The sequence below is a fragment of the Natator depressus genome, chromosome 5 (assembly GCF_965152275.1).
Source record: "Natator depressus isolate rNatDep1 chromosome 5, rNatDep2.hap1, whole genome shotgun sequence".
In the NCBI taxonomy this organism is placed as follows: Eukaryota; Metazoa; Chordata; order Testudines; family Cheloniidae; genus Natator; species Natator depressus.
This window is the reverse complement of record NC_134238.1, coordinates 2,537,751-2,563,477: the sequence shown is the minus strand read 5'-3', so window position 1 is coordinate 2,563,477 and position 25,727 is coordinate 2,537,751. Positions and strand designations below refer to the sequence as shown.

The following is a 25,727-nucleotide window of genomic DNA, read 5'->3' as shown; positions in this document are numbered from 1 at the left end:
ACCCTAACGCCCGCTCCCTCTCTGAACTGCACCTAGCTCTTGGCCTCCCTGACATCCTGTGACAATGAGTACCACAGGCCAGTTGGCTGTTGTGTGTGGGGGGGAAAGCGTTTCTTCATCTGTTTTGAATGTGCCCTTTTGCATTTTGTGGAGTGTCCTATTGCTCTTGGGTTATGGGAAGTGGGTGACTTCTTCTGTGCCCCCCCCCCCCCGAGGATCACTGTCATGAGGGGGAGACAGGGCAGCTGCTGACCTGCCCCCTATCCGCACAGGCCCCTGTAGGTGGGTTGCTCAGTACTGAGATGGCAGGTGGACTGTCTTTTGGCATCTTCCCCACACCCCCCTTGGGGTCCTGGCTGTATTCTAACCCAGGCACTTACTGCTGTGTCCCCCTGAGGTGCTGGCTGGAGCCGGGGTGTTGGACTGGGCACATGCCTGTACCTGCTGCTGGATGGAGGGGTGCATGAGGCGCACTCTGCACCTCCCCACAGGGACCACTGCCCCTTCAAGGCCACGGGCCTTTGCTTCCCAGCCATGCTGTCCCGGCCCCAGAGCTGTATCTTACATCCCACCCACTCCTGCTGCAGGTCACCCCAAAGAGGACGTTCCCCCAGAGACACACCAGCACCCAGAGAACAGCTCGCACCAGCCACCCCACTTTCCCCCCTCCCATGGGCTTGGTCCCTTTCGCGTACGGCAGGGGGATGATAGGACAGCCCCGCTGAACTCTGCCAACTTCATTGCCTCCCTGGGGCCGGGCATGGACAGCAACTTCGGAGCCAGTGAGCGGTGAGCTGCTTGTGGGGAAAGGGGCTGGCCTGGGAGCTAGCAGGCTCAGGTCTTCCCCCTCTGGGGTGGGCGCTGTCAGGCCTCCTGGGTGGGGTGGGGCTGAGGCTGTCTTCCCCCATGATCTCAGCTCGCTGGCTGGGCCTGGAGTCCAGCACGAGCTGTGCCAGCAAGTGTCGGACTTGGCAGAAGTCTCTCAACTTTGGGGCAAGGGAGGAGATGGGGATTTTGAGTCTTAAATGTGCCTTGGCTGCCTGTGTTGGATTTAAAGGGATCCTGTCGCCTGGAGCATCTAAGGGCTCGTCTCGCTGACCACTTAAGTCGATGTAACTTGCATCACTCAGGGCAGGGTGTGACCCTCTTGCTGTCTGTACGCTTGTCCTAGCTACCATGGCTGTAACTACCAGTCTCGATGCTGGGCAGAGCCCAGCCTTTGCCTACAGCCTGATCTGGGGGGATGAGAACCAGGGGGGTGGCCACCCACCTGCCTCTCTAGCATCTCCACCTGGTGGCCCGCAGGTATCTCGCTGCGGGTCGTGTCATCGGACAGTGAGGAGGGCGCTGGCGCGGCGGGGGAGCTCCCAGGCCTTGGGAGGGCTGGAGTGGGACGACTACGACCCGAGCTACAAGAGGCTCCGCCGGCCCCACAAGCTGCCTCTTGCCTGCAGCAAGCAGTACTGGCTGTAGCCGTGTGTAGAGCGTGGACGCTCGACCGAGCCTCTGGGATGGCAGCGTGGCCACTCCATCAGGTAGTCAGCCGCCTCCACGAAGCGCTGGCCTGGAGACTAGAGGATCTTGGTTTTACTGTGTATTTATTTGACTGTATCCCAGCTGACTTGGGCTCTGGCTTGTACAGAACAGGGCAGGAGAGCCCCTGAATGTCTGTCCTCGCCTACGTATTGGGCACGCCAATGTATCTCCCTCCGCCCCCCCGCACACACACCAGTGTCCGTCACACCCTTCCCAGGATCGCTTACTGCACATACACCCAAATGAAACAACCTAGAGCAGAGACAGTGCCGTCTTGCTAATCTAACTGCATCTGCGCTAGGGATTTTTCCCCGCACTGCTGTCAGCCAGGGATCACGCCCCTGTCCTACAGGGCTATGCTGGCAGCAGTGTCATGTTGATCTGGCCTCAAACGAAAAATTAATCTTCTCAATTTCTCCATGGGGATTTTTTTAGGCCCCTACTCGCTCTCGTTGCCTGTCTCTGAACCCCATCAAATTCTGCACTATCCTGTTGAGATGGGGTGAGCAGGATTGCACGCAGTATTGTGAGGCTGTGCCATAGACATGTAGGACAGGAAGGGATGTTGAGAGGTCTCTAGTCCAGTCCCCTGCACTGAAGCAGGACTAAGTATTATCTAGACCGTCCCTGACAGGTGTTTGTCCAACCTGCTCTTAAACCTCCAGTGAGAATCTGTAACTTTCCTAGCTAATTTGTTCCACTTCTTAACTACCCTGACAGTTAGGAAGCTTTTCCTAATGGCCAACCTAAACCGCCCTTGCTGAAGTTTGAGCCCATTGCTTCTTGTTCTGTCCTCCATGGTTAAGAAGACCAGTTTATCACCCTCCTCTTTATGACTGTGTTTTATGTACTTGATTTATGTCCCTCTCAGTCGTCTCTTCTCCAGACTAAATGCCCAGTTTTTTCAATCTTCCCTCACAGGTCACGGTTTCTAGACCTTTCATCATTTTTGTTGCTCTTCTCTGGACTTTTTCCAGTATGTCCACATCCTTCCTGAACTGGATACAAGACTCCAGTTGAGGCCTAATCCACACAGGGTAGAGCAGAAGAATTACGTCTCCTGTCTTGCTTACAACACTCTTGCTAATACAGCCCAGAATGATGTCTGCACTCTTGTTTTAATACCTATTGCCTTTGTAACTTGACCAAGTTTCCACTTGTTGTATGTCATTTTATTGAGGTTCAGGTTGTTGACGGTCTCCTGGTTAGGCTCGGGGGGCGGGGGGGGGGGGAGTCTCTTGCCATACTTCCTAGCTTTCCTATGCATTGGGATAGGGGGTTTTTTTAGAGACATTATTAAAGGTTCAAAAGCAAAACTGCTACATTTAATCATAGAATCATAGAATATCAGGGTTGGAAGGGACCTCAGGAGGTCATCTAGTCCAACCCCCTGCTCAAAGCAGGACCAATCCCCAATTAAATCATCCCAGCCAGGGCTTTGTCAAGCCTGACCTTAAAAACTTCTAAGGAAGGAGATTCTACCACCTCCCTAGGTAACGCATTCCAATGTTTCACCACCCTCCTAGTGAAAAAGTTTTTCCTAATATCCAACCGAAATCTCCCCAACTGCAACTTGAGACCATTACTCCTTGTCCTGTCATCTTCTACCACTGAGAATAGTCTAGAACCATCCTCTTTGGAACCACCTCTCAGGTAGTTGAAAGCAGCTATCAAATCCCCCCTCATTCTTCTTTTCTGCAGACTAAACAATCCCAGTTCCCTCAGCCTCTCCTCATAAGTCATGTGTTCCAGACCCCTAATCATTTTTGTTGCCCTTTGCTGGACTCTCTCCAATTTATCCACATCCTTCTTGTAGTGTGGGGCCCAAAACTGGACACAGTACTCCAGATGAGGCTTCACCAATGTCGAATAGAGGGCTATTTCTTGATCTTTTTTCCTTTTGACTTGCTTGCTGAGGGATCTTACCTACCCTGTCTGCTGAAGTCCATTGTCTTTATTCTGCTCTTTTCCCTCCTACCATTCCTGAGGCCTGCTCTACACAAAAGACATAGGTCGGTTTAACTATGTAAGTCAGAGGTGTGAAAAATCCACACCCCGAGGGGTACAGTTGCTGACCTTAGTCCCCATGTAGACAGCGCTAGGTCAATGGAAAAATTATTCTCTCAAGCTGGCTACTAGCACTCAGGGAGGTAGATTACCCCACACTGACAGGAGAACTCTTCCAGGGTGTAGGTGGTGTCTACCCTGGAGCCCTACAGTGGTACAGCGTTTTAAAGTGTAGACAAGCCCTTAGACTCATGAACTCCTCATTTCATGATCATGGTCACCCAAGCTGCCTTTCACCTTCAAATTCTCAACCAGCTCCTCCCCCTGTGTCAGAATCCAATCTAGACCAGCCTCTCCCCTGATGGCTTTTTCCACCTTCTGGCTCCTGTGCATTCTAAGAAGGGGGGTGGATAATCTGTGCTCTGTGGTGTTTCCCCAACAGATGTCCGGGTAGTTGAAGGGCCCCGTCCCCACCAAGTCCTGTGCTTGGGATGATTTTTGTTTAAAAAAAGCCCCACCCACCTCCTCTTCCTGCGGTGGTTGTCTATAGCAGAGCCCTTTCATGACATCCTCCTGGATTTTTCTCTTCTCTCCTTACCAGAGATTTTCAGAGGTCTGCCGCCCCCTTCTATCCCAACCTCAGTGCAGGTGTAATACAGCTGGGAGATCAAGCCAAGACCTCCAGCCTCTTTTCCCTGCTGGAACAGCCTGTCCCCTTCTGTACCAATATTCCAGTCATGTGAATTATCCCCCTTATGTTTCTGTGATGCCAACTATGTCAGTGTGATTATTCCCTAGTATTTCTTGGCCTGTTTATTCCCCACACTTCTTGACTTAGTGTACGAGCTCAAAGATGTGTCTGAGTTCCTGTCTCCCTCTCACCCACTTCTCCGTGTTCTGGACTCACCTGGGGGCTTTTGTCTCTTGCTGCCATCATCAAACCTAGTTTAAAGCCCCGCACACTAGGTTAGCCAGTCTCTATCCAACGATCCTCTTTCCCGTCCTCGAGAGCTGGACCTCATCTCTGTTGAGCTGTCCTTCTCAGAACAGCGTCCCGGGCTCGAGGCTGCCAAGGCCCTCCTGGTTCCCCAGCCACACAGCCAGGCATTGACCTGCAGGCTGTGTCTGGCCAAGGGCAGGGGCCCCAGCTGAGATGGAAGAACAGCTAAGAACATCAGCTTCACCCCCCAACTCCCTCAGTCCCAGAGCCTTGTTGTACCTCACAGTATCATTCGTGCCTTCAGGGGTGAGCAGCGCAGGGTAGTAGTGAGCAGGCTGGAGTCTCCCTGGCCATCCTTTGATTTATATAAAAGTACTGTATACAGTTTTCTGTACTGTTCATCCCATATCCAGTGCACTCCCCCGGTGGCAGGTTTTTGGTCTGCGGCTGCCCATGGAGCAGACAGCAGGGTGCTGTCCAGGCCCCTTGCTGGAGCTGAAAGGTAATTTAGGCTCCTGTAATGTCTAGCAGCAGGGTTACAATTTTACCTTCCAACATGTTACTGCGGTAAACGAAGTTCAAGGCCGTGAGTTACCCGGCGCATAGCTTGGGTCGGTCCTGCAGGGGAGAGCTGCGGAGGTTAGGGAAGCACGTCCACAGATTTTGCTTGCTCCCTGCCTCTTTCCAATCTCTAAACTGGGCCCAGTACTGCCCACTGAGGAACCTGGCTTCATCTTCTGCTGTGATAAAAACCAGCTCACTTGGTCACTGGCTGTAGGAGGCAATTTTTGGTCCATGGCAATGTTGCTTCTCACCCCCGACTGGCTCACAGTAGCCTTGGGGCTGGGAGCCTGTGAAAGGTGTTTGCAACGTATGTAATGTCAGTTCCTAGAATGGGATTAGACTCCGGTCCCAAGCTGCTGGAGAGTGACAAAGATTAACTACAAAGGACGTTTCCCCACGGGACCAGATGCTGGCCAGGCAGGAGCCCTGAAGGCCCTAAAGCCTGACCTACAAATGGCTTCTCTAATGAGTACGCAGTGTTGCTGTACCTACCTGGGTCCCAGGACAGTAGCGACAGGGTGGGTGAGGTTATATCTTTCATTGGACCAACTTGTGTTGATGCGAGAGATCAAGTGAGAGAGAGAGAGAGGAGCGTTCTAGCTCACACAAAGCTCTTCTCCATCAACTCTGCTCCTGCTTTAGCGCCCACCATCACAGCCACCTTTCGTGAGGGGTCTTGCGGTGAGCCCAGCAATGGCAACCCAGGGTGCTGTCCCAGAGGAAGACCTCAGTGATAACCCGGTGCAGCTGGACTAGCCCCATGGAAATGTAGGGCCAGCCAGGCCCTCAGGAGGCCATCTACTTCAGCCCCCTGCATGGAGACAGGACCAAGGAAATGTAGCCCATCCCTGATGGGTGTGTCTCAAACATAAGACTGGCCATACTGGGTCAGACCAAAGGTCCATCCAGCCTAGTATCCTGCCTTCTGACAGCGGCCAGTGCCCCAGAGGGAATGAACAGAACAGGGTATCATCAAGTGATCCATCCCATCACTCATTCCCAGCTTCTGGCAAACAGAGGCTAGGGACACCATCCCTGCCCATCCTGGCTCATAGCCATTGATGGACCTATCCTCCATGAATTTATCTAGTTCTTTTTTGAACCCTGTTATAGTCTTGACCTTCACAACATCCTCTGGCAAGGAGTTCCACAGGTTGGCTGTGCATTGTGTTGAAAAGTATTTCCTTTTGTTTGTTTTAAACCTGCTGCCTATTAATTTCATTGGGTGACGCCCCCCCCCCGGGTTCTTGTGTTATGACTTGGTTTTAAAAACCTCCAATGATGGAGTATCCACAAGCTCCCTAAGCAGCCGGTTCCAGTGCTTAACCACGCTGTGCATTTGGAAGTTTTTCCTAATATCTAACCCACAGTGCCCTTGCTCCCTTCCCCTCCCCAGTGCCCAGGAGAGTGGGACCATAACCTCCCAGGCCTTACATATGACACCCTCCTGAATGCACCCAGACTGACTGTTCTTGCCTTAACCCCAGCTCCACGCTTTTGGCCCCTGGCTCCATTTGTGAGCTACTGTAACCCCCAGCTCCTATGCTGCAGTGCTACTGCCTAGCCCGTTTCTGTAGTTCTGCATTTGATTTTTCCTTAAACTGTCATACTCTGCACCTGTTTTTCTTGGCTGTTATTATAGCGAATTCAGACCCCCTGCTTCAGTTTATCGAGCTCATTTTAGAGTCTAATCCTGTCCTCCAAAGTGCTTGCAACCCCTCACTGCTTGGTGTTCTCCACTGATTTTGTAAGCATAGACCCTATGCCGTCATCCTGTCATTAATGAAAATATTGATAATTCTGGAGCCAGGACAGACTGCTCCAGGACCCAACTTGCTACTTCCTCGAAGTCTGAGAGCACCCCCAGGGAACGATTCTTTGAGTACAGCTTTTCAACAGTTACACACCCATTTTATTGCAATTTCATCTGGACTGTATTTCCCTAGTTTGCTTATGAGACTCTCACATGAGACTGTGTCAAAAGACCTCAAAAGCGACTCACGTCTACTGCTTCGCCCCATGAAGTAGCTGGTTCCCATCAGAGGAGGACAATAGCTTGGTTTGGCTATGACTCGTTTTTGACAGATCCATGGGGGTTATTATTGATCACCCTATCAGTGCTAGGATATGGACCACCTGGCCTGTCCCCCTTCCTTGGGTTGGGGAACAGTCAATAGGGTCATGCCAGCAGTCAGACAGGGGGAGTGCAGGATTGTTCCTGGCAGTCCGGTCCACAGGTCTGTGTCCTAATTTAAATGCCCTGAGCTTCCACCTCAGCCTTGGGAACTAGCCCAAACCTGATCACTCTTACTGCCAGCCTGCAACCTGGAGCATGCTATTCTAGCTCCGTTTGCTCTCACTGGCCATGCATTGCTCCCCGGTACACCCACACCATCACCCTGCCCATGTCCTTTCTCCTTGGTGTTTCCATCCTTCAGCTCCTGAGCCCATTATCACAGCGCTTTCTCTTCCCCCATCTTGCTTTAGGCTAGCTGGACACAGCGCCTGCTCATTGTTGGGGTCCCCCCCTGCTGCCCAGCACTGAACACGGTGGACCTGTAGCCACATGAGAGCCAGAGCTGAGTGGGGAAGTGCAGGAACACAGCTGTCCTACACCCATACTCATGACACCAGGAGTGGTTCTGAATTCAGCCTACATTCCCCCCACCACCCCATCACAAACACGCCAGGTAACTGTGTGACGAGCCCTCCTCCTTTACAGCAAGCTACCCTCCAGCACCATGTGTTCAATAGTGCAGGCTGCTGCTTAGCAAACCTCTCCTGAACCATGCACGCTACTGTGGGCATACACGGGGCAAGGGGACTGAACAGGGCAGGTGGCTACGCCTGGGCTCTGTAGCTTTTCAGCACCGTAGGGCGGGTTCTCCTCTAGAACTGCAAAGACCAAGTGTCCAAGCTCAGGGCCTCAGGCTTTTGGAGAAACAGAGGCTGCTTTCTGTGCACACAGTAGTGAAGAACTCAAGACCCAGAGCCCAGTAGGAGCCACACCCTTCTCCAGCTCTACCGCAGCCAGCCCTCTGATCCAGATGGGGTGAGCAGTGAGTGCACCCCATGGCATGCGCTGTAAGTGATAGGCCGTGCCAGTGCTTTCCCCAGCTAAGGCCCTGCAAAGGGAAGCAGCAGGGGACACAGGGCTTGTCCATCTCATTGCACTGCTGGAAGAGGGGAGGACAAGCCAGGCAGAGGAAGGACGCCCAAGCCAAAGGACAGCCCTGGTGGGCTGGTAAGAGGAAAAATGAGAGCAAGGTTGGCAACGAAGAACTAAACCCTTCCCCGGCCACAGAAGGGCCTGGCTGGGTTTGGTTTCAGGCCAAGGGGAAGACGGGTCCCTCTGCGAGTACAAATTGCTCTGCAGCCTGACAAACGCAGGAGAGCTGCTTTGGGGCATCAAGGAAGATGACGCTCCTTTATTTCCTGTCCATGGGCCTGAGGTGCTGCACTCCCAGCCCCTGAGCACCCAGTGGGATGCATCGCACCCAGCCAGCTAGCTGGGGGCGCAGGCAGTCACATCTCCAGCAGGCTGACAGCCCAGAAAGGCTGGCCCATGGGAGCTCAGAGGACAGACAGAGACATGAGCCACAACACTGCACCCAACACAGGTCCCAGCTGGGAAGAAAGATGCAGCCTCACACCCACTTTGAGAAGGAACATTCAGCACCTGCTGGTCCCCAGGGGCCACTTTCACTCAACGTTCACTGGGGTTGAGTTAGAAACCGCTTGCGAGTGGGTAAGTTTATTTCCAAACATTCACTGCTTCAACACAGCTAGATCTTCCCAGCCAAGCACAGGGAAGGGGGGGTGAAAAGGCCAGAGAAGTGAGGCAGACGCAAAAGTTGTAGGTGACAGCTGGCTACGCCACGGCCATGTCACACAAAGGAAGGGCTGGGGCCTGGTTGGAATTTTATGGGAATTTTTTTGTTTTTTTATTATTTTTGTGGTTTTTATACAGGCTAGCATTGTACCCTTTGCTAAAGCTGCTGATTCTGCCACATAAACTAGAACAGAAATTTCTCAGAAATTAAGTCAGTTCCCCTCCTGGTTAATTCACTGTCTGCCTCCCAAACGACACCGGTTTGTAATTTATTGTGTTTGCAACAGACACCCCTGTACAAAGTCTGACGTGCAGTTACACTGTTCTGACTGAGGAATGAAGAAGCCGAGAGTCCACTGAACGCTGGAATTTCCCTGCACAACATGGCCTGGTCTGGAGTTTGGTCCGCAGAGGGCAGCAGGTTAACCATAGAGATCGTCGTCATTGTCTTCACTGTACACGTTCCCCCCGCTGCCACTGCCTGGGCCTTGGCTTGGGCCAGCGCCACCCTGGTTACCGGACGGGAATCTGCACAGAGCATTTCGGGAAGGGAGAGCAGAGAAACACCAGTCACGCTCCGCCCAACAGCCGCCGCCTTCCCCGCCACACCAGTCCCCTGGCTCAGAGACAAACGGAGGAAATTGTGCTCTCCGCTTACACTGCTGATAAGTTTGGTTGTTTGTTTTTTTTTTTATACGCAGGCAGAAACTGAGACCTACGGCTCCGGCATTCCAAGAAAGTCCCACAGCGCTTTACAAAGCGCCTGCCACCCAAGTGCAGCCCACCCTGGGGGGGCCCAGCTGCTGTTTAACAGCAGGTGGCTTTGACAGGAATTGACCGACTGGCACTGCTGGGGGAACGGAGAGTTGGGGAGACAGAACGCAGTTCCCCAAACACTAGGACACAGCTGAAGCTGCTCATCGTTAGCGACCCGCTAGCCCCTGCCCCCCAAGTTACCTGAAGCTGCCGAAGCCGCGGCTTTGCTGTAGAGTCTGTGCAAACATCTCGTATTTCCTGATGTCGTTGTCACTGACAGAGCGGCGAGCAAAGCGCATGGCCTCCTCAAAGTGATCCCTGCGGATCTCCGGAACCGGGTCATCCTCCTCCACTTCCTGCAACAGAGCAGAGACAGAACCACAGCTCACCCTGCACTCAAGCTCCCATTGAAAACAGCACTTTGTCCCCAGCCAAGCACCCAAGAGCTCTGCTTTGGGTAATGCTCTGATACAGCCAGCAGGAGCAACTGGAAAGGGGAAACTGCAGCAGAGAAGTGACCTCACCCTAGGGAAGGGTCCCCTTGGCAGTGGGAAAGCCTGGCCCTCCCCCACATCAGCCCAGCATTTGGGCTGCCAAGAGCAAAGAACCCACCTGCTGCGAAGGGCACCTCACATGACCACGTTCAGTGCCCTGCTCCGTGGCTGGGGAATGCCCACCTCTCTGGGGTGCCTGGGGATACCTGTGCCAACAGCCTGGAGACAGCCACATCCCGTCTCTCTCTAGCGGCACTGAGACGCAGCCTCACTCACCATGGCAGAAGGGTTGGTCTGCCTCTCGCGCTCTCGCCTGATCTCGTTCTCAATGGACTCGCGAATGGCCAGTTTGCAGGCACGCTGGCAGATCTCGGTCAGGTCAGCTCCTGAAAAGCCATTGGTCATCTTCGCCAGGAACTCCAGGTCCACATCCTGTGGGAGGATCAGGACGCCCCATTCTTTACACATTACACTGCCAGCTAATACCAAGGTGTCATGTGCCCTCGAGGCAACAGGCTGTCCTCCTAGAATTAGCCAGTAGCGGGAAGACCCTACAGCAGGAGACTCCTACAGCTCAGCTTTGAGCAGAGGCAGGCCCACCCTCCCACATGTGCCCAACCAGAACCTGGGCAGGCAGCTCCAGCTGCCTTGGTACTGCTCTCCCCACCGGGAAAGGCAGATGGATGCAGCATGGCTCCAGGGGTCAGGGCCCTCCGTTCAGATGTCAGTGCTGGGGATCGCCTGAAGCAACATTAGGCTGCAGCCACCAAAGCCCCGAAGTCACTGGCTCACGGTGTGACAGCGTCAGAACTGCAAAGCCACAGGGGAGCGTGGAAGCCCAGCTCAGCGCCAGAGTGCTAGGGAAATGCTGCCCTTGGGTAAGGAAGGGCACGGGTCATGTGACTGCCTAGGGACTCATTTGCAAAGAGTGCAGCAGTGACGCCCCAGAGGGCGCTGAGATAAACACGGCACAAGAACCTTATTTTAAGTCCCCCAAGCTGCTCAGAGCAATACACCATTTCAGTCATCACCCGCCAGCCAGCCAGCCGTAACCCACAGGGAAGATATGCTGGCCCAACGTGGGCCCTTCGCTCCTGGACAGGGCTGCTCTGTTTGGTTTGCCTCCTTGAGGCAGGCACTGTGGCTCCGTTGCCCACACCTTGAGCTCAGTAAATGGGCTCCATCAATTAACCTTTGTGGCTCTCGCTTGATTTCCCTGTCCCGTTTTGTGTTCACAACAGAGAACCTTATTCTTTCGAACCAACCTGAGCTCGTCCCCTTCCCAGAACGCAATGAGTCAGGCTTCAGAGGTGTTGGGGGGTAGCCCCGTTAAGGGTGGCTGTATTTTAGGGAGCTGCCCCTTACACCCAAGGAGTCACTGGCATGCAGACTCCAAACTCCACCCTCCCTCTCTATCCCCCAACAGCAGGGAAGGCAGCTCATGCGCTAACAGCAGCTGTGGCCTCTCTGCCGTTCCCCTTGCTCCTTTGGGGTCCATTTTCACCAGACCCCAGGAACACCACAGCCTTGGTCAAAGAGCTCAGGCCTTGCCTTGGCAACGGGGGACTTCCTCAGGTTGGCCTTGAGGATGGCGATTCGTGACTTCTCATCAGGCAGGGGGATATAGATGAGCTGATCCAGGCGGCCAGGGCGCAGGATGGCCGGGTCGATGATGTCTGGCCTGTTGGTAGCACCGATGATGAAGACATTCTTCTTGGTGGACATGCCATCCATCTCTGTCAGAATCTGATTAATGACACGGTCCGCGGCGCCCCCACCATCGCCGATGTTCCCACCTCGAGCCTTTGCAATGGAGTCCAGCTCATCAAAGAAGAGCACACAGGGTGCTGCTTGGCGGGCCTGCACAAGGCAAACACACACAGTTCCTTTGTGCACTTAACAGCAAGTGCCAGGATCACACTAGAATTCACCTGAAGCATCTCCTGGCCTTTGGCAGACAAATAAAAGCCCTCTCTCATCATACACCGAGAGGTGCTGGAATGCTGCTGGACCTCAGGGCAGCTTAGACAAGCGGCTCTCTGGCTGTCCCAGATTTACATCACAAACACTTACGCTCAATAGACTGAGGCGTTTCCCCAAGAATGGGGAGCAACGTTAACCAGCAGAATGTTGGAGACTCCCAGGCCTAGAGAAAAGCTGGGAAGGATTCTGGCTGGACTGGCACTCTTCCTACATGAGATTTCACTCCCCTTGCAACTCCCCATTCCCACAGCAGGCAACATGCTCCGAAAGCAGACTCCCAAGACAAGCATGAAGCTCGGGCAGAGGCTCACATTTCCACTGAGGAACGAGACACTCATGAAGGTGGGTAGCCTCCCTAAGCTGGGTGTATTGCTGGACAAGACTGAGGACCTTGAAAACAAGAGCCTGCCAGACGAACCACCCTTCAGCAGGTTTCTAGAAGGCTGAGAGTAGCTAATGGGACGTCCCATGTAACAGAGCTCTATGGGGGTGGGGAATTACCTTTGAACAACCCTGCTTCCCTTCTATTCTGGTCCTTATCCTGCACCCATCGCCAGGATATCTGAGCATCTATCGTCCAACAGGCTCAGGGAGTAGCAGGAGCAAGCCTATTACATCTATGTGACTCGCATTATTGGGAAGGGTCATTAGTTTTCTAACGTTAGAAACATGGGGTGTGCTCACGACACGAGGAGGCAACACCTGACCATGTGACAAAATCAAGATAGCACTGGGGCCAGCTCAGCACAGATGATGCTCTGGGGAGATGGGACAGAACATTAAAACCCTTATTAGGGAACAAAGCTACTTACCTTGTCAAAGATCTCACGCACGTTGGCTTCTGACTCCCCAAACCACATGGTGAGAAGCTCTGGCCCCTTGATGGAAATGAAGTTGGCCTGGCATTCGTTGGCAATGGCTTTAGCCAGCAGTGTCTTACCACAGCCAGGTGGCCCATAAAACAGGACCCCTTTGGATGGAGTCATGCCGAATTTGAGGAATTTGTCTGGGTGCTCCACAGGATACTAGAGAAGGGAAAAATCTAGCATTAGCCCTCAGCGAATGAGCCAGACCAACGGATCACACCTTGACCCTGCCAGCTGAGAGGCTAAAGCTCCAAAACTTGAAGGGTTCGGACTGCTAGATTCTAACACAGTTTTCAAGACAATGTCTAACGCCATTCATCAACAGTCCTGGGGCCCGAAGAGCCTCTTTATCCCCAGGCCAGGCACTGCCTGGTTAGCAGCAGGGCCAGCTTCCCGCCAGTGTGCTTCATCTCTGCCCTGCAAGGACTGCGCTAGAGGGGAGAGATGGAAGCTCAGTCTCTGTGGCCCATTCAGCCAGGGTCTCTCTCCTGAGACAGTGATGTCCACCAGAAACTGGACAGTCCCACCAGTTCACCAGGGCTAGGGGATAGCTTTTGGTTAACACTAACTTGGGATGGCTTAAAACTAGAGAACAAGACAGGATAAGAGTCTCCAATTTATATTTCATAAAAGGGCAGTGATGGGTCTTCAACATCTGCCCTGCAGACAGTGATCTGCAGCCAAAGATAGGGGCATGTCAAGACCGCCCTGATCCTGGCATCTCAGGGCTAATAGAGAAGAGCATTTCCAGCGTCTCTTCGTAGGAAAAGCTTCACAATAGTAGAAAGCCCTTGATCAAACACGTCACACGCCCTGACAGCGCAGAGCCAGCACCTGCTTTTGGCATTTAGTTTCTTGGATACGAAGGTCTTAGCTACACTGAGACCTCAGCAATTTTCCCCACTCTTGGTCTCCATCTACATGACACAAGAACGCCCACCCACAATAGCATTTCCACCACTGCTAACCCCAACACAAGATCTGCCAAGAAAGCTCAGTGTAGACGTAACTTAGAACAAGACAGAAAAGTGTCTGTCCCCAAAGCATGTGTACAGCCCTCCCCTCCCCTCCTCCCGTGCACACCACACTGTTAAAACTGACAGGAAGCAGCATGAAGTTTACAGTCAAGTGTGAGGAAATCAGAATCCACGTGAAAATATTTGGGAAGAGATGGCCTGTGAGATTAAGGTTGATCAGAAACCCTTTTTAGATAAACCCTCTCCATTTGCAGCCCACACTGGCATCTCTCAGTAGATTTTTTTAATTAAGCAATTTAGCTGACAGCCAGGAATTGCTCACACCAGCCCTCACCTGCACAAGCTCCTGGAGTTCTCTCTTGACATCTTCTAGACCACCAATATCTTCCCAGGTAACCTGCGGCACCTCTACCACGGTCTCCCGCAGAGCTGAGGGGTTGCTCTGGCTCAGAGCCCACTAGCACCAGGAGAGAAAGGGTAACACGTGAATTACATACTACGTTCACTTGTTCTAAGACAGTAATGAACAGAGAGAGACTTGTGCCAGCAGCAAACTGAGCATTTCTGCATTACCCTGAAGTCATCCATGGTCACGGCCAGTGAATTCATCACTTCAGCATCAATGGTTTCATCCTCCAGGTCTATGAGATCCATCTTCTTCCTGATGGCCTGAAGAGCAGCTTCGGAGCAAAGGGCAGCCAAGTCAGCACCAACATGGCCATGGGTCTCATTGGCCACCTGAAAGCAATGCGTCAGCCGTCACTTGCCGGGACATGTGCAAACACGTCACACTGGCAGAATCTGGGCCCCACTTTTCTGCCCAAGAGTACAGCCAACAAGACATGCAGTAACCCTCTGGGGGACAGGAACCTTGATGCTTTGCTGTAAGTTCAGGAGGAGCACACAGCACCCCAGCCAGCAGGCAGGGAGAAGCTACGTTTCATATGGGATTGGAGCTAGGACTAATTCAGAAAGGGGGCAAAATGACAGCCCTGGAGATAGGTGTCCTCTATCCACAGGACCGATACTGCAAGTGCACTGCACCACTTCTCGTGCACACTGCCAAACACTCAGATAACTCAGTCTGTGGTCCGTTCAATCCTTGGCTTCTCATAAGACTGCCAACTCGGGGAGTCTGAAGATATGGTAGCACAACACTCCTCCAACTGGCCTAAGAGCAATTTATGCATATTGGGGAACAAAATCCCAACCCTACATAGAAAATAATGGGGTCTAAATTAGCTGTTACCACTTGAGAGATCTTGGAGTCATTGTGGATAGTTCTCTGAAAACATCCACTCAGTGTGCAGCAACCGTCAGAATGTTAGGAACCATTAGAAAAAGGTCAGATAATAAGACAAAAATATCGTAATGTCACAATATAAATCAATGGTGTGTGACTAAGGGGGGATATGAGAGAGATCAGTAAAATCATGACTGGTGTGGAGAAGGTAGATAAGGAAGTGTTATTTACTCCTTCACATAACACAAGAACTAGGGGTCACCTAATGAAATCAACAGGCAGTAGGTTTAAAACAATCACAAGAAAATAATTCTTCACACAACGCGCAGTCAACCTGTGGAACTCATTGCTAGGGGATATTGGAAGGCCAGAAGTATAAGTGAGTTCAAAGAAGAATCAGATAAGTTCCTGGAGGATAGGTCCTTTAATGACTATTAGACAAGATGGTCAGGGATGCACCCCATGCTCTGGGTGTCCCAAAGCCCAGGTGCTGGTACTGGGACGGCAGGGGATGGATCACTCAGTAATTGCTCTGTTCTGTTCATTCCCTCTGAAGCACCTGGCACCAGCCATAGTTGGAAACAGGACACCAGGCTAGATGGACCATTGGTCTGACCCAATGCAACCGTTCATACATTCTTATGCAGCCACGCCACTTTCACATGGCAGTGACTTTTGGTCACAAGCTGGCTGAGTAGAATTAAGGCCAAAGATTCCCTGCTTATCCAGTTTCCTGCCCTATCAATCGCATGGATAAATTACATCACCATAACAGCAACAATTCATCCGTTACGTAACTCCTTAATGAGAACACCGGTGTGCTGGTACAACCAAGGCTTTCCCAGAAAGCATGCTACCAACCTGCTCCAGATCAACATCGTCAGCCAGTTTCATATTCTTTGTGTGGATCTGTAGAATCTCCAGGCGGCCGGTGGCATCAGGGATACCGATATCTACCTCTCTGTCAAAGCGACCTGAGGAGCACAAAACACACGCTTAGCTGCCGAATTCTCTGGAAGTAGGTAAGCTCTGATTACAGCATTCCCCTGCCTGTGGTCCCACTGAAAAGCAAAATGAGGACTGTACACGTGTTCCAGGAGGTCCCAGTACTTTGAACTACAGTGATGGATGCTTTAAAAAACCCAAGAGAGATCTGAGAGTGAGGGAGAGATTCAGCCAGTCAGGGCAACTGAGAACACTGGTTTGATTAGAAGTCAGGATTGCCAAATGTTGAGGAGCATTGATTGGTTCAGTCATTCTTCTAGAGTGATTTACGCTTTTGTGAAGGTAAGTCTCCCCCTCACCAGCACTGCTCTGTTTCTGAAAGAAACAGCAGCACCACAGATACGTGGATTCCAAGGCCAGGAGGGACCAATGCAATCATCTAGTCTGACCCCCTGTAGGACACAGGCCAGAGACCTGCCCCACAGTAATTCCTAGAACTTTTAGAAAAACATTCCATCTTGAATTTAAAATGGTCAGTGATGGAGACTTCACCACAACTCTGGGTAAGTTGTTCCGATGGTTAATTACTCTCACCCTTATTTCCAGTCTAAATTTGTCTAGCTTCAACTTCCGCCCACTGGATCGCGTTAGATCTTTCCCTGCTAGACTGAAGAGCCCTTTATTAAATATTTGTTCCCCATTAGATACTTCTAGATTGTACTCAAATCACCCCATAACCTTCTCTTTATTAAGCTCAACAGACTGGACTCTGCATCTGTCACTATAAGGCAGGTTTTCTAAGCCTTTAATCATTCTAGTGGCTTTTCTCTGAACCCTCTGCAAGTTACCAACATCATTCTTGAACTGTGGGCACCAGAATAGGACACAGGATTCCGGCAGCAGTCGCACCAGTGCCATATACAGTGGGAAAATCACCTCTCTGCTCCTACTCCAGATTCCCCAGTGGATGCATCCCAGGATCCCATTTGCTCTTTTGGCCAGAGTCACACTGGGAGCTCATGTTCAGCTGATTATTCACCATCACCCCCAAATCTTTTTCAGAGTCCCTGCTTCCGAGGATAGAAGTCGACCATCCCATAAATTTGGCTTACATTCTTTGTTTCCGGATGTATACATTTTGCTGTATTAAAACACACATTGTTTGCTTACACCCAGTTTACCAGCATGACTCCTTTTCCATTTCTACCCATGCATGCACAGCACAGGTAGGGACTATTCCAGTATTCAGAGGCAGATTTAAATCTTTCTCATAACCTTCTACAATGCCTATCACTGTAGTATCTAAGCTATGTATGAAGGGTGTTACAGTGCCTAGCATGAAAGAGCCCAGATCCCTGACGGCCACTATTGCAATAAAAATTAATAGTCACATGCAAAAATGTAAACATGCCAAAACAACTGCACAATATCACCAGAACTGTGCACTCAGACGGCTAGTGGTGCATTAAACTGGCCATTTGCCCATGCAAGTTCCACTAGTCTGCAGCTGCAGCCTGGCAGAAACTGCTCATGCAAATTGGACATTCGTTCTTGGCACAAAGTTCTGAAAAATTCACTGGACATGTCTCAACACCTAAATTTAAGGTACAAGAATTTGGGGCTTACTACAAGTTAAGGGATGAACCTGTCTGAAGTGACCAGCTACTAGAGATGGTCTTTAAAGCACCCTCAAGGTTTCCAGTGGAATTTTGTTTAATAGTAAATGGCTACTTCAGACAGAGGCTTGCCTTAGCCATCATTACAGCATTTTGCAATTTCTGCTGTTTATAACCCTGCAGCATGAAGTGTGATACCAAATGCTGGAAGCCAGGAATGAGTTTCCCATGAGCTCTGAAGAGATGAGTCAGCAAGTTGTTAATCAGACCTACAAAGTTATCGGGCACATGCTAATGTCTAATCAATCATTTCACAGCCCTAACCAGGGAACACTCCAGTACCAGCTGTAACAAAGCGCTTGATGCACCAACAAAAAGGCAGCAAAACTCAGTTACCGAATCGCCTGAGTGCAGGGTCAATGCTGTTAGGTCTGTTGGTAGCTGCCATAACAATCACATGTGCTCTCTGTTTCAGGCCATCCATAAGAGTCAGCAGCTGCGACACTATGCGACGTTCCACCTCTCCATGGGTCTACAGAGAGACGAAACAGCAGATTAGCAAGAGACCCAACAGAAGCAGGTCGGCAACACTGCCCGACGCTAGTGAAATCCTCAAGCTCGAAGGAAACCTCTGTTCTGTGCCAGCCCCAGTCTTCGGATTCTTCCCAACTCAGATCAAAACCCAAGCACCAGGCTAGCGTGACGCATCTACACTGCTTCTGCGCTGCACTCAAGTCCTGGTGCTAACAGGCTGTGGGAATGCAGGAGTGGGGCTCCTTGTTTACCTTCTCTCTCTTCGGAGCAATGGCATCCAACTCATCGATGAAGATGATGGCAGGCGCATTTTTTTCAGCTTCCTCAAAAGCTTTCCTCAGATTGCTCTCAGATTCACCAGCCAACTTGCTCATGATCTCAGGACCTGGAAAACAGCAGCAAGATGACAGGGTTTGGGGAAACAAGTAACCAACAGGACCTGTGACTGAGCGGCTCATTGCTAAGAGCAAAAGTTACATTTCTACCTGCACAGGAATGCGTATTTCAAAACAGAATTGGGAACGGCCAGGGCCAGAATCCACAGCAGCAGCAAAGCTGCTTTCTAACACCAGCCTGGAGAGTCTCCAAACCAGCTACCTACATCCAGTTAGAACGACCGAGCCACCTTTGATCTTCCCTTCTGCTCAGCCCCTTTCTCTCCTGAGGACTCATCGTGTCACTGCAGATTGCGGGCGTCAGTTCGGACTTGAAAGAGCCGCGACCAAATTACACGGTAAAGAATTCAGAGAGCCATATGCTACAGTTGCCTTTTGTTTGTGGGGTTTGCAGTACGTGGGTAATACAAGTCAGCTTTCCAGACTAGCTCCTCTGCAGACGGTCTGAAGAGACTTCAGTAAGGACAGACCTTTTGTAAGCCTGTGAATTCCAGAAGGAAGAAAAGTACCCCCTGAGGAGGGCAGGGAGGGGATAAGAGATCTCCTACAACAGGCAATGACAAGTGTTACTGACTCACTCTATTAAAGTTCTTTTTGACTGCACCCACCATTGTGGCAATGGAACCCCAGGACTGAATGTTCTTCACAGTATCTGAGGGGAACTGAGAGCCGTGACTAGAGCCAGTACTCATGTAGGCTTCCCCTATGCAGCTCTGTGGATGCACCCAGATCCTGCCCTAGAGCACCCTCTGCTACTGCAGTTTGGGTACTCCCATTCAAAGACAAAGTCATTACCTACTATGTAGTTACTCTGCAATGCAATGGGAGCTCAAGCCTCTAGAGGAAGAGCTAGCGCATTACCCACAATGTCCTCTAGCCCCTGCAAACTAGGGTCACTCTAAAGATGCTGAGCTTGCCAACTCCAGACACTGGTCACTCTCATACTGCATGGTCCATTTGGCTGCTTTCACCCTCCCAGGTCAAAGTCTGATGCAATCTGACCAAAATCGAAAGAAAAAGGAGTTTCTAAGCACATATCCCCAGTCCCCGAAACACTAAGTATGACGTGCGGCACAAGGCTGAGCAAACAGAAAAACATTATAGTAACCTGGCCATTGCTGGCTATATCCTATACGCCCCAGGTCATTCTGACCCAGCCCTTTGGCGATCCCATGAAGGGGTTAATAAGGAGTTTTGATCCTGTTGTTAGATTGTGAGTCTCACATACTGCCCTTGGGAAAGCTCCTTCCAGCTGGTATGAAGTGAAGCAAGAACAGCTCCCCTCCTCCACTTGTCAGGAGCTCCCCATGCCAAGAATGACCATAGAGGGCTCTCCACTACAGACCAGCCAGGCAGCATTACCCCTTCACGAATGAAACATGCTGGCACAGGCTGAAACTCTTCGCTGATGTACTTTCTAACCAGATGTGTCAACCCGCAACCTCCACACTCCCCCTCAGCAGACGAAAGAATCTAGGTCCTAGATCTGAACACATCTTTACAACTCTTCTTGTCTATGAGGAGACTATAGTTTACTCCACGCTGACACTAGAGAGGTTTTCACAAGGACAGGCTGCAAAAGGCCCAGAGGCATGCTTGAAACAGGTCAGGAAAGACTTAAAAAGAAGGTTGCTCCACTCAGCTGAGGGTGGTTTACAAACAGCATTGATGCCTTCCGTCCCCATGAGCTGGATGCACATTTCAAATGAGTGCTTAAAAGGGATTTGGGGCACAAGGAATTCATGCAACTTACCATTGATCAGAAAGAAGAAAGCTCCAGTTTCGTTAGCCACTGCACGTGCAATCAGGGTCTTACCGGTACCAGGCGGGCCGTACAGCAGGATTCCACGGGGAGGCTGAGGACAAGGAGCAGGGCCTTTGTTAGCACATTAATTTTAAACGTCAATGTAGGTTCCTAATGAACCTGAAGAGAATCTGAAGAGCGCATTCACTCCAAAGCTCTGGTGCAAGTTCAGGCAGCAACGATCAGTCTTATCAACGCTGCTAACGTCTTTCTGCAGTACACAGAAACTAGAACTATCCAACTGGTGGCAGGGCTGTTCCAAAGCGAGGCTCTGCTCTTCACATGACTGTCTCTCCAGGGACAAGCACTGTGCAATAGACCATGGCTTCTAGCTTTTCACTCCGCACCCACCAGAGTGGTAGCCTGAACACCTAGGCCAGCAATGGGACTCCTGAGGTCAGCAAGAAAGGTCACAGGTTACTTCCCCCCAGCACCAAGCACACTCCCAACTTCTTGCTGGACCAAGAAGGAAGATCCCAGCAGAGCTTCAAGCACTGAGCTAGGCTGATCATTCATGTGGCACTTGCAGAGCTCAGCAGGTCGACCCTTACCTTCACACCTATGGCCTTGAAAAGTGCAGGGTGTCTGAGCGGAAGCTCCACCATCTCCTTGATCTGGGCCAGCTGCTTCCGGCAGCCTCCAATGTCATCATAGCCCACTTCATTCAGGGACTCTTCCTCATCCTGCCAGCAGGGAAAGTCATTAGTGCACAAGGGAAACAAGAGACTTAGTTTAACACTCTCCTCAGTCAAGCAGGACCTGGGAGCTCTTGGGCACTGGAGAAAGCAGTGGGGATCCACACAGGACTTATAAGTTTCTTTTCCTCCAACTGGATTACAGAAGAGCACAGGCCACTGGCCGTAGCACAAAACTGGGAACCAGTTCTAATGGATTTGCCTGTGGCCTTGGGCCAGTCACAGCGTCTCAGCATTAATCTCCTCAGCTGTAAAATGGTGAGGTGCTGAGAGGGGCAATGTTTGTAACTCCCTTCAGAGAGCGAAAAGGGTACGTCACTGCTAAGCAGTATTCATCTCAAGCTATAATCATGGCGTGACCACAAACCTAGCTTCTTGAGTAAGCTACCTAACTGTGCAGTGGAGACCGTTGACTGACAGCCCGTGATGTGGCTACACAGGAGCTCCACCAAATTTAAAAGTGAAATCTGAATGGTTTCAAAATACCTCCCACCACCTACCAGCTGTTAGGGGAGCAGGGATGCTGCCAGGGTCTCTCTTCCCTTTCAATGTCCTTCCCAGAATTAGATCCACATGCCAGTACTTTGCCTCCTACCACATACAATACATTTCAGGCTTGTGAGGGAGTTGGTTCGCACCAAGCAACAGACTATGATGCTAGCCCCAAAGACTATTCTAGCTCTTATGCCATGTCCATCACTGTGGGATCCAAATGCCTTGGTATCATCGCACCTGATGTGTCACTACACTAAGAGCATATCACCAATTAGCAAAACTGGACTCTTTACAGTAAGTTCCTACATGACATCAAGGACCATTTATGGGACTGTTTCCTCTCTTGGCACAGTTCAGAGCTGAGTGGCTCTGGCACAAGCTAAGGGCCTGGTTGAAGATCCACAGTTTACTGGCTGAGTGAAGTGACCCCTAACGCTCAACTCAATGGCATGTCTCTGTCTGCCACTTGAAGAATATGTCCAATTTCAGGAACAGTCTAGGCACCAGTGGGAAGAACCTTACTGCTTGTGGTGACAATCAGAAAAGCAGCAGCAAATGGGTACTGTCAAGGGGAAGCTGATATGAAACTGATAAAACAAAGCAAAGTAGCTTAGACAAGTTAATCAAATGTAGGTTTAGTGGCAGTTTCTTGTAAAAAAGCTCTAAGTTCAGGGATGAAGGCTGTATTCCTGCCCCTCCCACCATCTGGATCTGCATAAGTACCAAAGCATGCAACCCTCTAGTATTGCTAACCTGGCGATGAAATTAGGCAGCGAAGCCCAACGTCAGGGATTAGCTATAGTTTAAGGAATTAGGCAGATGCATTTCAGTCAAGCCACTCAAAGCACCTCGGCTAACAGGCAGTTACACCACATGGGAGGCTCTTATTTTAGGACTGACTCACACACTGTATGGAAGGTAAAGATACCAAACTCTGCAGAAAGTTCAAAGCCAGCTCTAGCTAATGCTGTCAGTGTAACATTCAAACCCCACAGTGTTAGTGGCAGCATTCCAGGTCTCGTGGCTATTCAGAGATCTGTACTCAGCCGCAGTTATTTACAGTAATGTGAATGGTTTCCAGCAGATAGCTAGGTGAGTGGCTGCAGACACTATCAGCTGTATGGGCTCACACTCTAGATTCTCCGACATGAGACTTCAAAGGCACCTGTGCCTAATGAAAGGTAGGGACCATATGCCTAGTACCTTCAATGTTTCCTACCCTAAATGCAGAACGGCCAACCCGAGACACCGTATAGTGGCCTGATTTGCAGGAAGTGCTCTCCAAAAATCAGCCCCCTCTAGGTATCCCAAATTGGGCACCCAAAAAACAAACAAACAAACAAACAAAAACAACAGACACTTTTGGAAGTCTTTTCTAATGTCCACATCCACTCCTTTTCCTGACAGGAAAAGAGTTGAGTTTGGTCAGCCACATCATATACATTATCTGCTACAGACCATAGGAACTGCAGGAACAGAACAAAAGATGGGTGAGGTAACATCTTTGATTGGACCAACCTCTGTTGGTAAATGAGACAAGCTTTCGAGCTTACACAAAGATCTTCTTCAGGTCTGGGAAAGGGACTCAAGCCTGGTCTATGCTAGGAAGTTAAGTCAGAATATCTGCGTTGCTCAGGGGTGTGAAAAATCCACAACCCTGAGCGACACAATTAAACCGACCTAACCCCTAGTGTAGACAGTGCTAGGTCGACAGGACAATTCATTCATCAACCCAGCTACTGCCTCTCGGGGAGATGGATTACCTACACTGACATGAGAACCCCTCCCGTTGGCATAGGCGGCGTCTGCACTGAAGCGTGCAGCATTTTAAGTGTAGACAAGCCCAAAGAGTGTCATAGCTAAACATAAGGTGGAACAAATCGTTTAGTACAAGTAATTAACACATGCTGTAAGAGACCATTCAAGGTGAAGTGGTCTGTTAACACCTCTGCAGTCATAGGACAAAAGAAGAGGGTTAGTGGATTACAGATTGTTGTCTTAAGCCATAAATCTGGTCTCTTTATTAAATCTGATCTGTAGTGTCTAGCAAAGTTATGAATTTAAGCTTCCAGAACAGAGACCATTGTATGACAATGGTTAATATTAGATGCTCCAAAGGGAAGTATGAAATCTGCACAGCAAGCACACAGAGATACCCCAGAAATAGATTCCCTTCTGCAAGAAGGGTACTGTGGGAGAAACCAGGTGCTGGGGCTCAGCTTACCTCTCGTTTGATAGGCTCCCCTTCACAGTGGATCACTGTATCCGGAGCCACTATACAATAAGGGCTTGGGTCTGTCTCCACCACTTTGAACTCCACAGCACGCATCCCTCCACGCACAAGGAAGATGTCACCTGGAAAAACCATCACATTTCAGTGACCTGCAGTTACCAAAGCATGTCAGAGTCCTCATGCTACCAGAGTGGCCCAATGGGACAGACTGCATGTACTTGGTAATAAAAAGAGGTGCCCATAGCTGCCGTTTACCAATGCTGTCCGTGTTTATTCCAAACACGGCATTTACTGTAACTGTCAGCGTGCCAAACCGCCTCTCATGTGGTTAACGTTTCCAAAACTTTGATCAGGAATAATGTCAACAGCTGTGAGGAGAGAAGAGTTCTCCACTCAGAAGATAATGAAATAAACTGCACAGGTAAGACCTGGACTATGGAGCTGCCAATGCCTTCCTGGGGGAGGCTTCACCAACACCACGTAAGTCAGGGTGCAAACAGCATCATGCTTGCTCTCAAAGTGAGTGACTACAGATCCCCAATACAGGCCGCCTGGCCTTCCCACAGGTGGCACAGGAACTGCAGATCTGAGAGGAAGGGAGTGCTATACTGGGAATCAGACCCAGAAAGAAAATCAGCTAAACTGACCAGCTAGTAGTGGGATGAGAGAAAGCCCAACGCCAAAACTACAATGCAGTGGTCAGAAGAAACCAATTCAATGAGCCCCATCCTCAATGCACAGTAACTAAATTCCTTCATGCTGTCAGTTACACTTGCAGAGGAAGAGGGGAAGAAAAGAAGGTCATTCCAACCAAGGCTCCCTTACTTTTTTTCCCCCTGTGTGCAAAACAAGTAACTGCCAGAATTCAAATTTCAAACCTGGGAGTGCAGTCTATCCACTCATCTCCTGTCTCTCCTCTCACTTTACCTTCCTCTCCCCATCTTCACTCCGTGGGAGTTTGAGAGATAGTATGGTATCTAGAAGGCCTTCCCCTCCCATCACCAAGCTGTCAGCACTGGCCTGGGGAGGGGGGGGGACTCTTAGCCAGCAGCACCAGAAGTAGGCAGGGGAAGTGGGAAGTTCTGAATCCCAGAGCAGGACAATTCCCCATACAAAAGGCACTTAGCTCTGTGTAGTGCCTACCACAGGGGAGAAAACCTGACTGGCCAGATACCTTAGTTTGACATATTCCCTTCTCTGATCCCTTGGCTTGATTACAAGATGAGAAGGGACCACTGTGATCATCTAGTGCAGCGGTTCTCAAACTTCATTGCACTATGACCCCCTGCTGACAACAAAAATTACTACATGACCCCAGGAGCCAGGACTGAAGCCTGAGCCTGCCCAATCCTGCCTCCCTGGGTGGAGGAGGGGCAAAGCCCAAGGGCTTCAGACCCAGGTGGGGGGCCTGTAACCTGATCCCAGCCACCCAGGTCTGAAGCCTTTGGGCTTCGGCCCTAGATGGGGGAGGCTTCGGCTTTGGCCCCGGGGCACAGGAAGTCTAACGTCAGCCCTGGCGACCCCATTGGGGTCCTGACCCAGTTTGAGAACCGCTGATCTAGTCTGACCTCCTTTATAACATCAGCCCTAGGACTTCCCTGAATTAATTCATATTTGAGCTAAAGCAGAGCTTTTAGAAAAACATCCAATCTTGATTTAAAAATTGCTCGTGGTGGTGAATCCACCACAACCCTTGGTCAGTTGTTCCAATGGTTAATTACCCTCACTGTTAAACATGTGCACTTTATTTCTAGTCTGAATTTGTTTGGCTTCAACTTCCAGCCATTGGCTCTTGTTCTGCCTTTGACTGCT

General features: G+C 50.6%; 1 protein-coding gene across 1 annotated transcript in view; it reads right to left on the bottom strand.

Moving 5' to 3' along the window:
* Positions 1–9,015: 9,015 nt before the first annotated feature.
* The window catches only part of VCP (valosin containing protein), a 30,093-nt gene continuing 13,381 nt past the window's right edge, over positions 9,016–25,727 (bottom strand). Inside the window, exons 5-17 of the mRNA XM_074952230.1 lie at positions 23,907–24,037; positions 21,044–21,175; positions 20,442–20,544; positions 18,545–18,678; positions 18,156–18,291; positions 16,060–16,172; positions 14,529–14,693; positions 14,290–14,412; positions 12,925–13,137; positions 11,681–11,989; positions 10,406–10,561; positions 9,837–9,991; positions 9,016–9,407 (exon numbers count right to left, since the gene is read on the bottom strand). Of these exons, the coding sequence (XP_074808331.1) occupies positions 9,302–9,407; positions 9,837–9,991; positions 10,406–10,561; positions 11,681–11,989; positions 12,925–13,137; positions 14,290–14,412; positions 14,529–14,693; positions 16,060–16,172; positions 18,156–18,291; positions 18,545–18,678; positions 20,442–20,544; positions 21,044–21,175; positions 23,907–24,037 (1,976 nt within the window). The 3' untranslated portion in view covers positions 9,016–9,301. The remainder of the gene's footprint in view (positions 9,408–9,836; positions 9,992–10,405; positions 10,562–11,680; positions 11,990–12,924; positions 13,138–14,289; positions 14,413–14,528; positions 14,694–16,059; positions 16,173–18,155; positions 18,292–18,544; positions 18,679–20,441; positions 20,545–21,043; positions 21,176–23,906; positions 24,038–25,727) is intronic.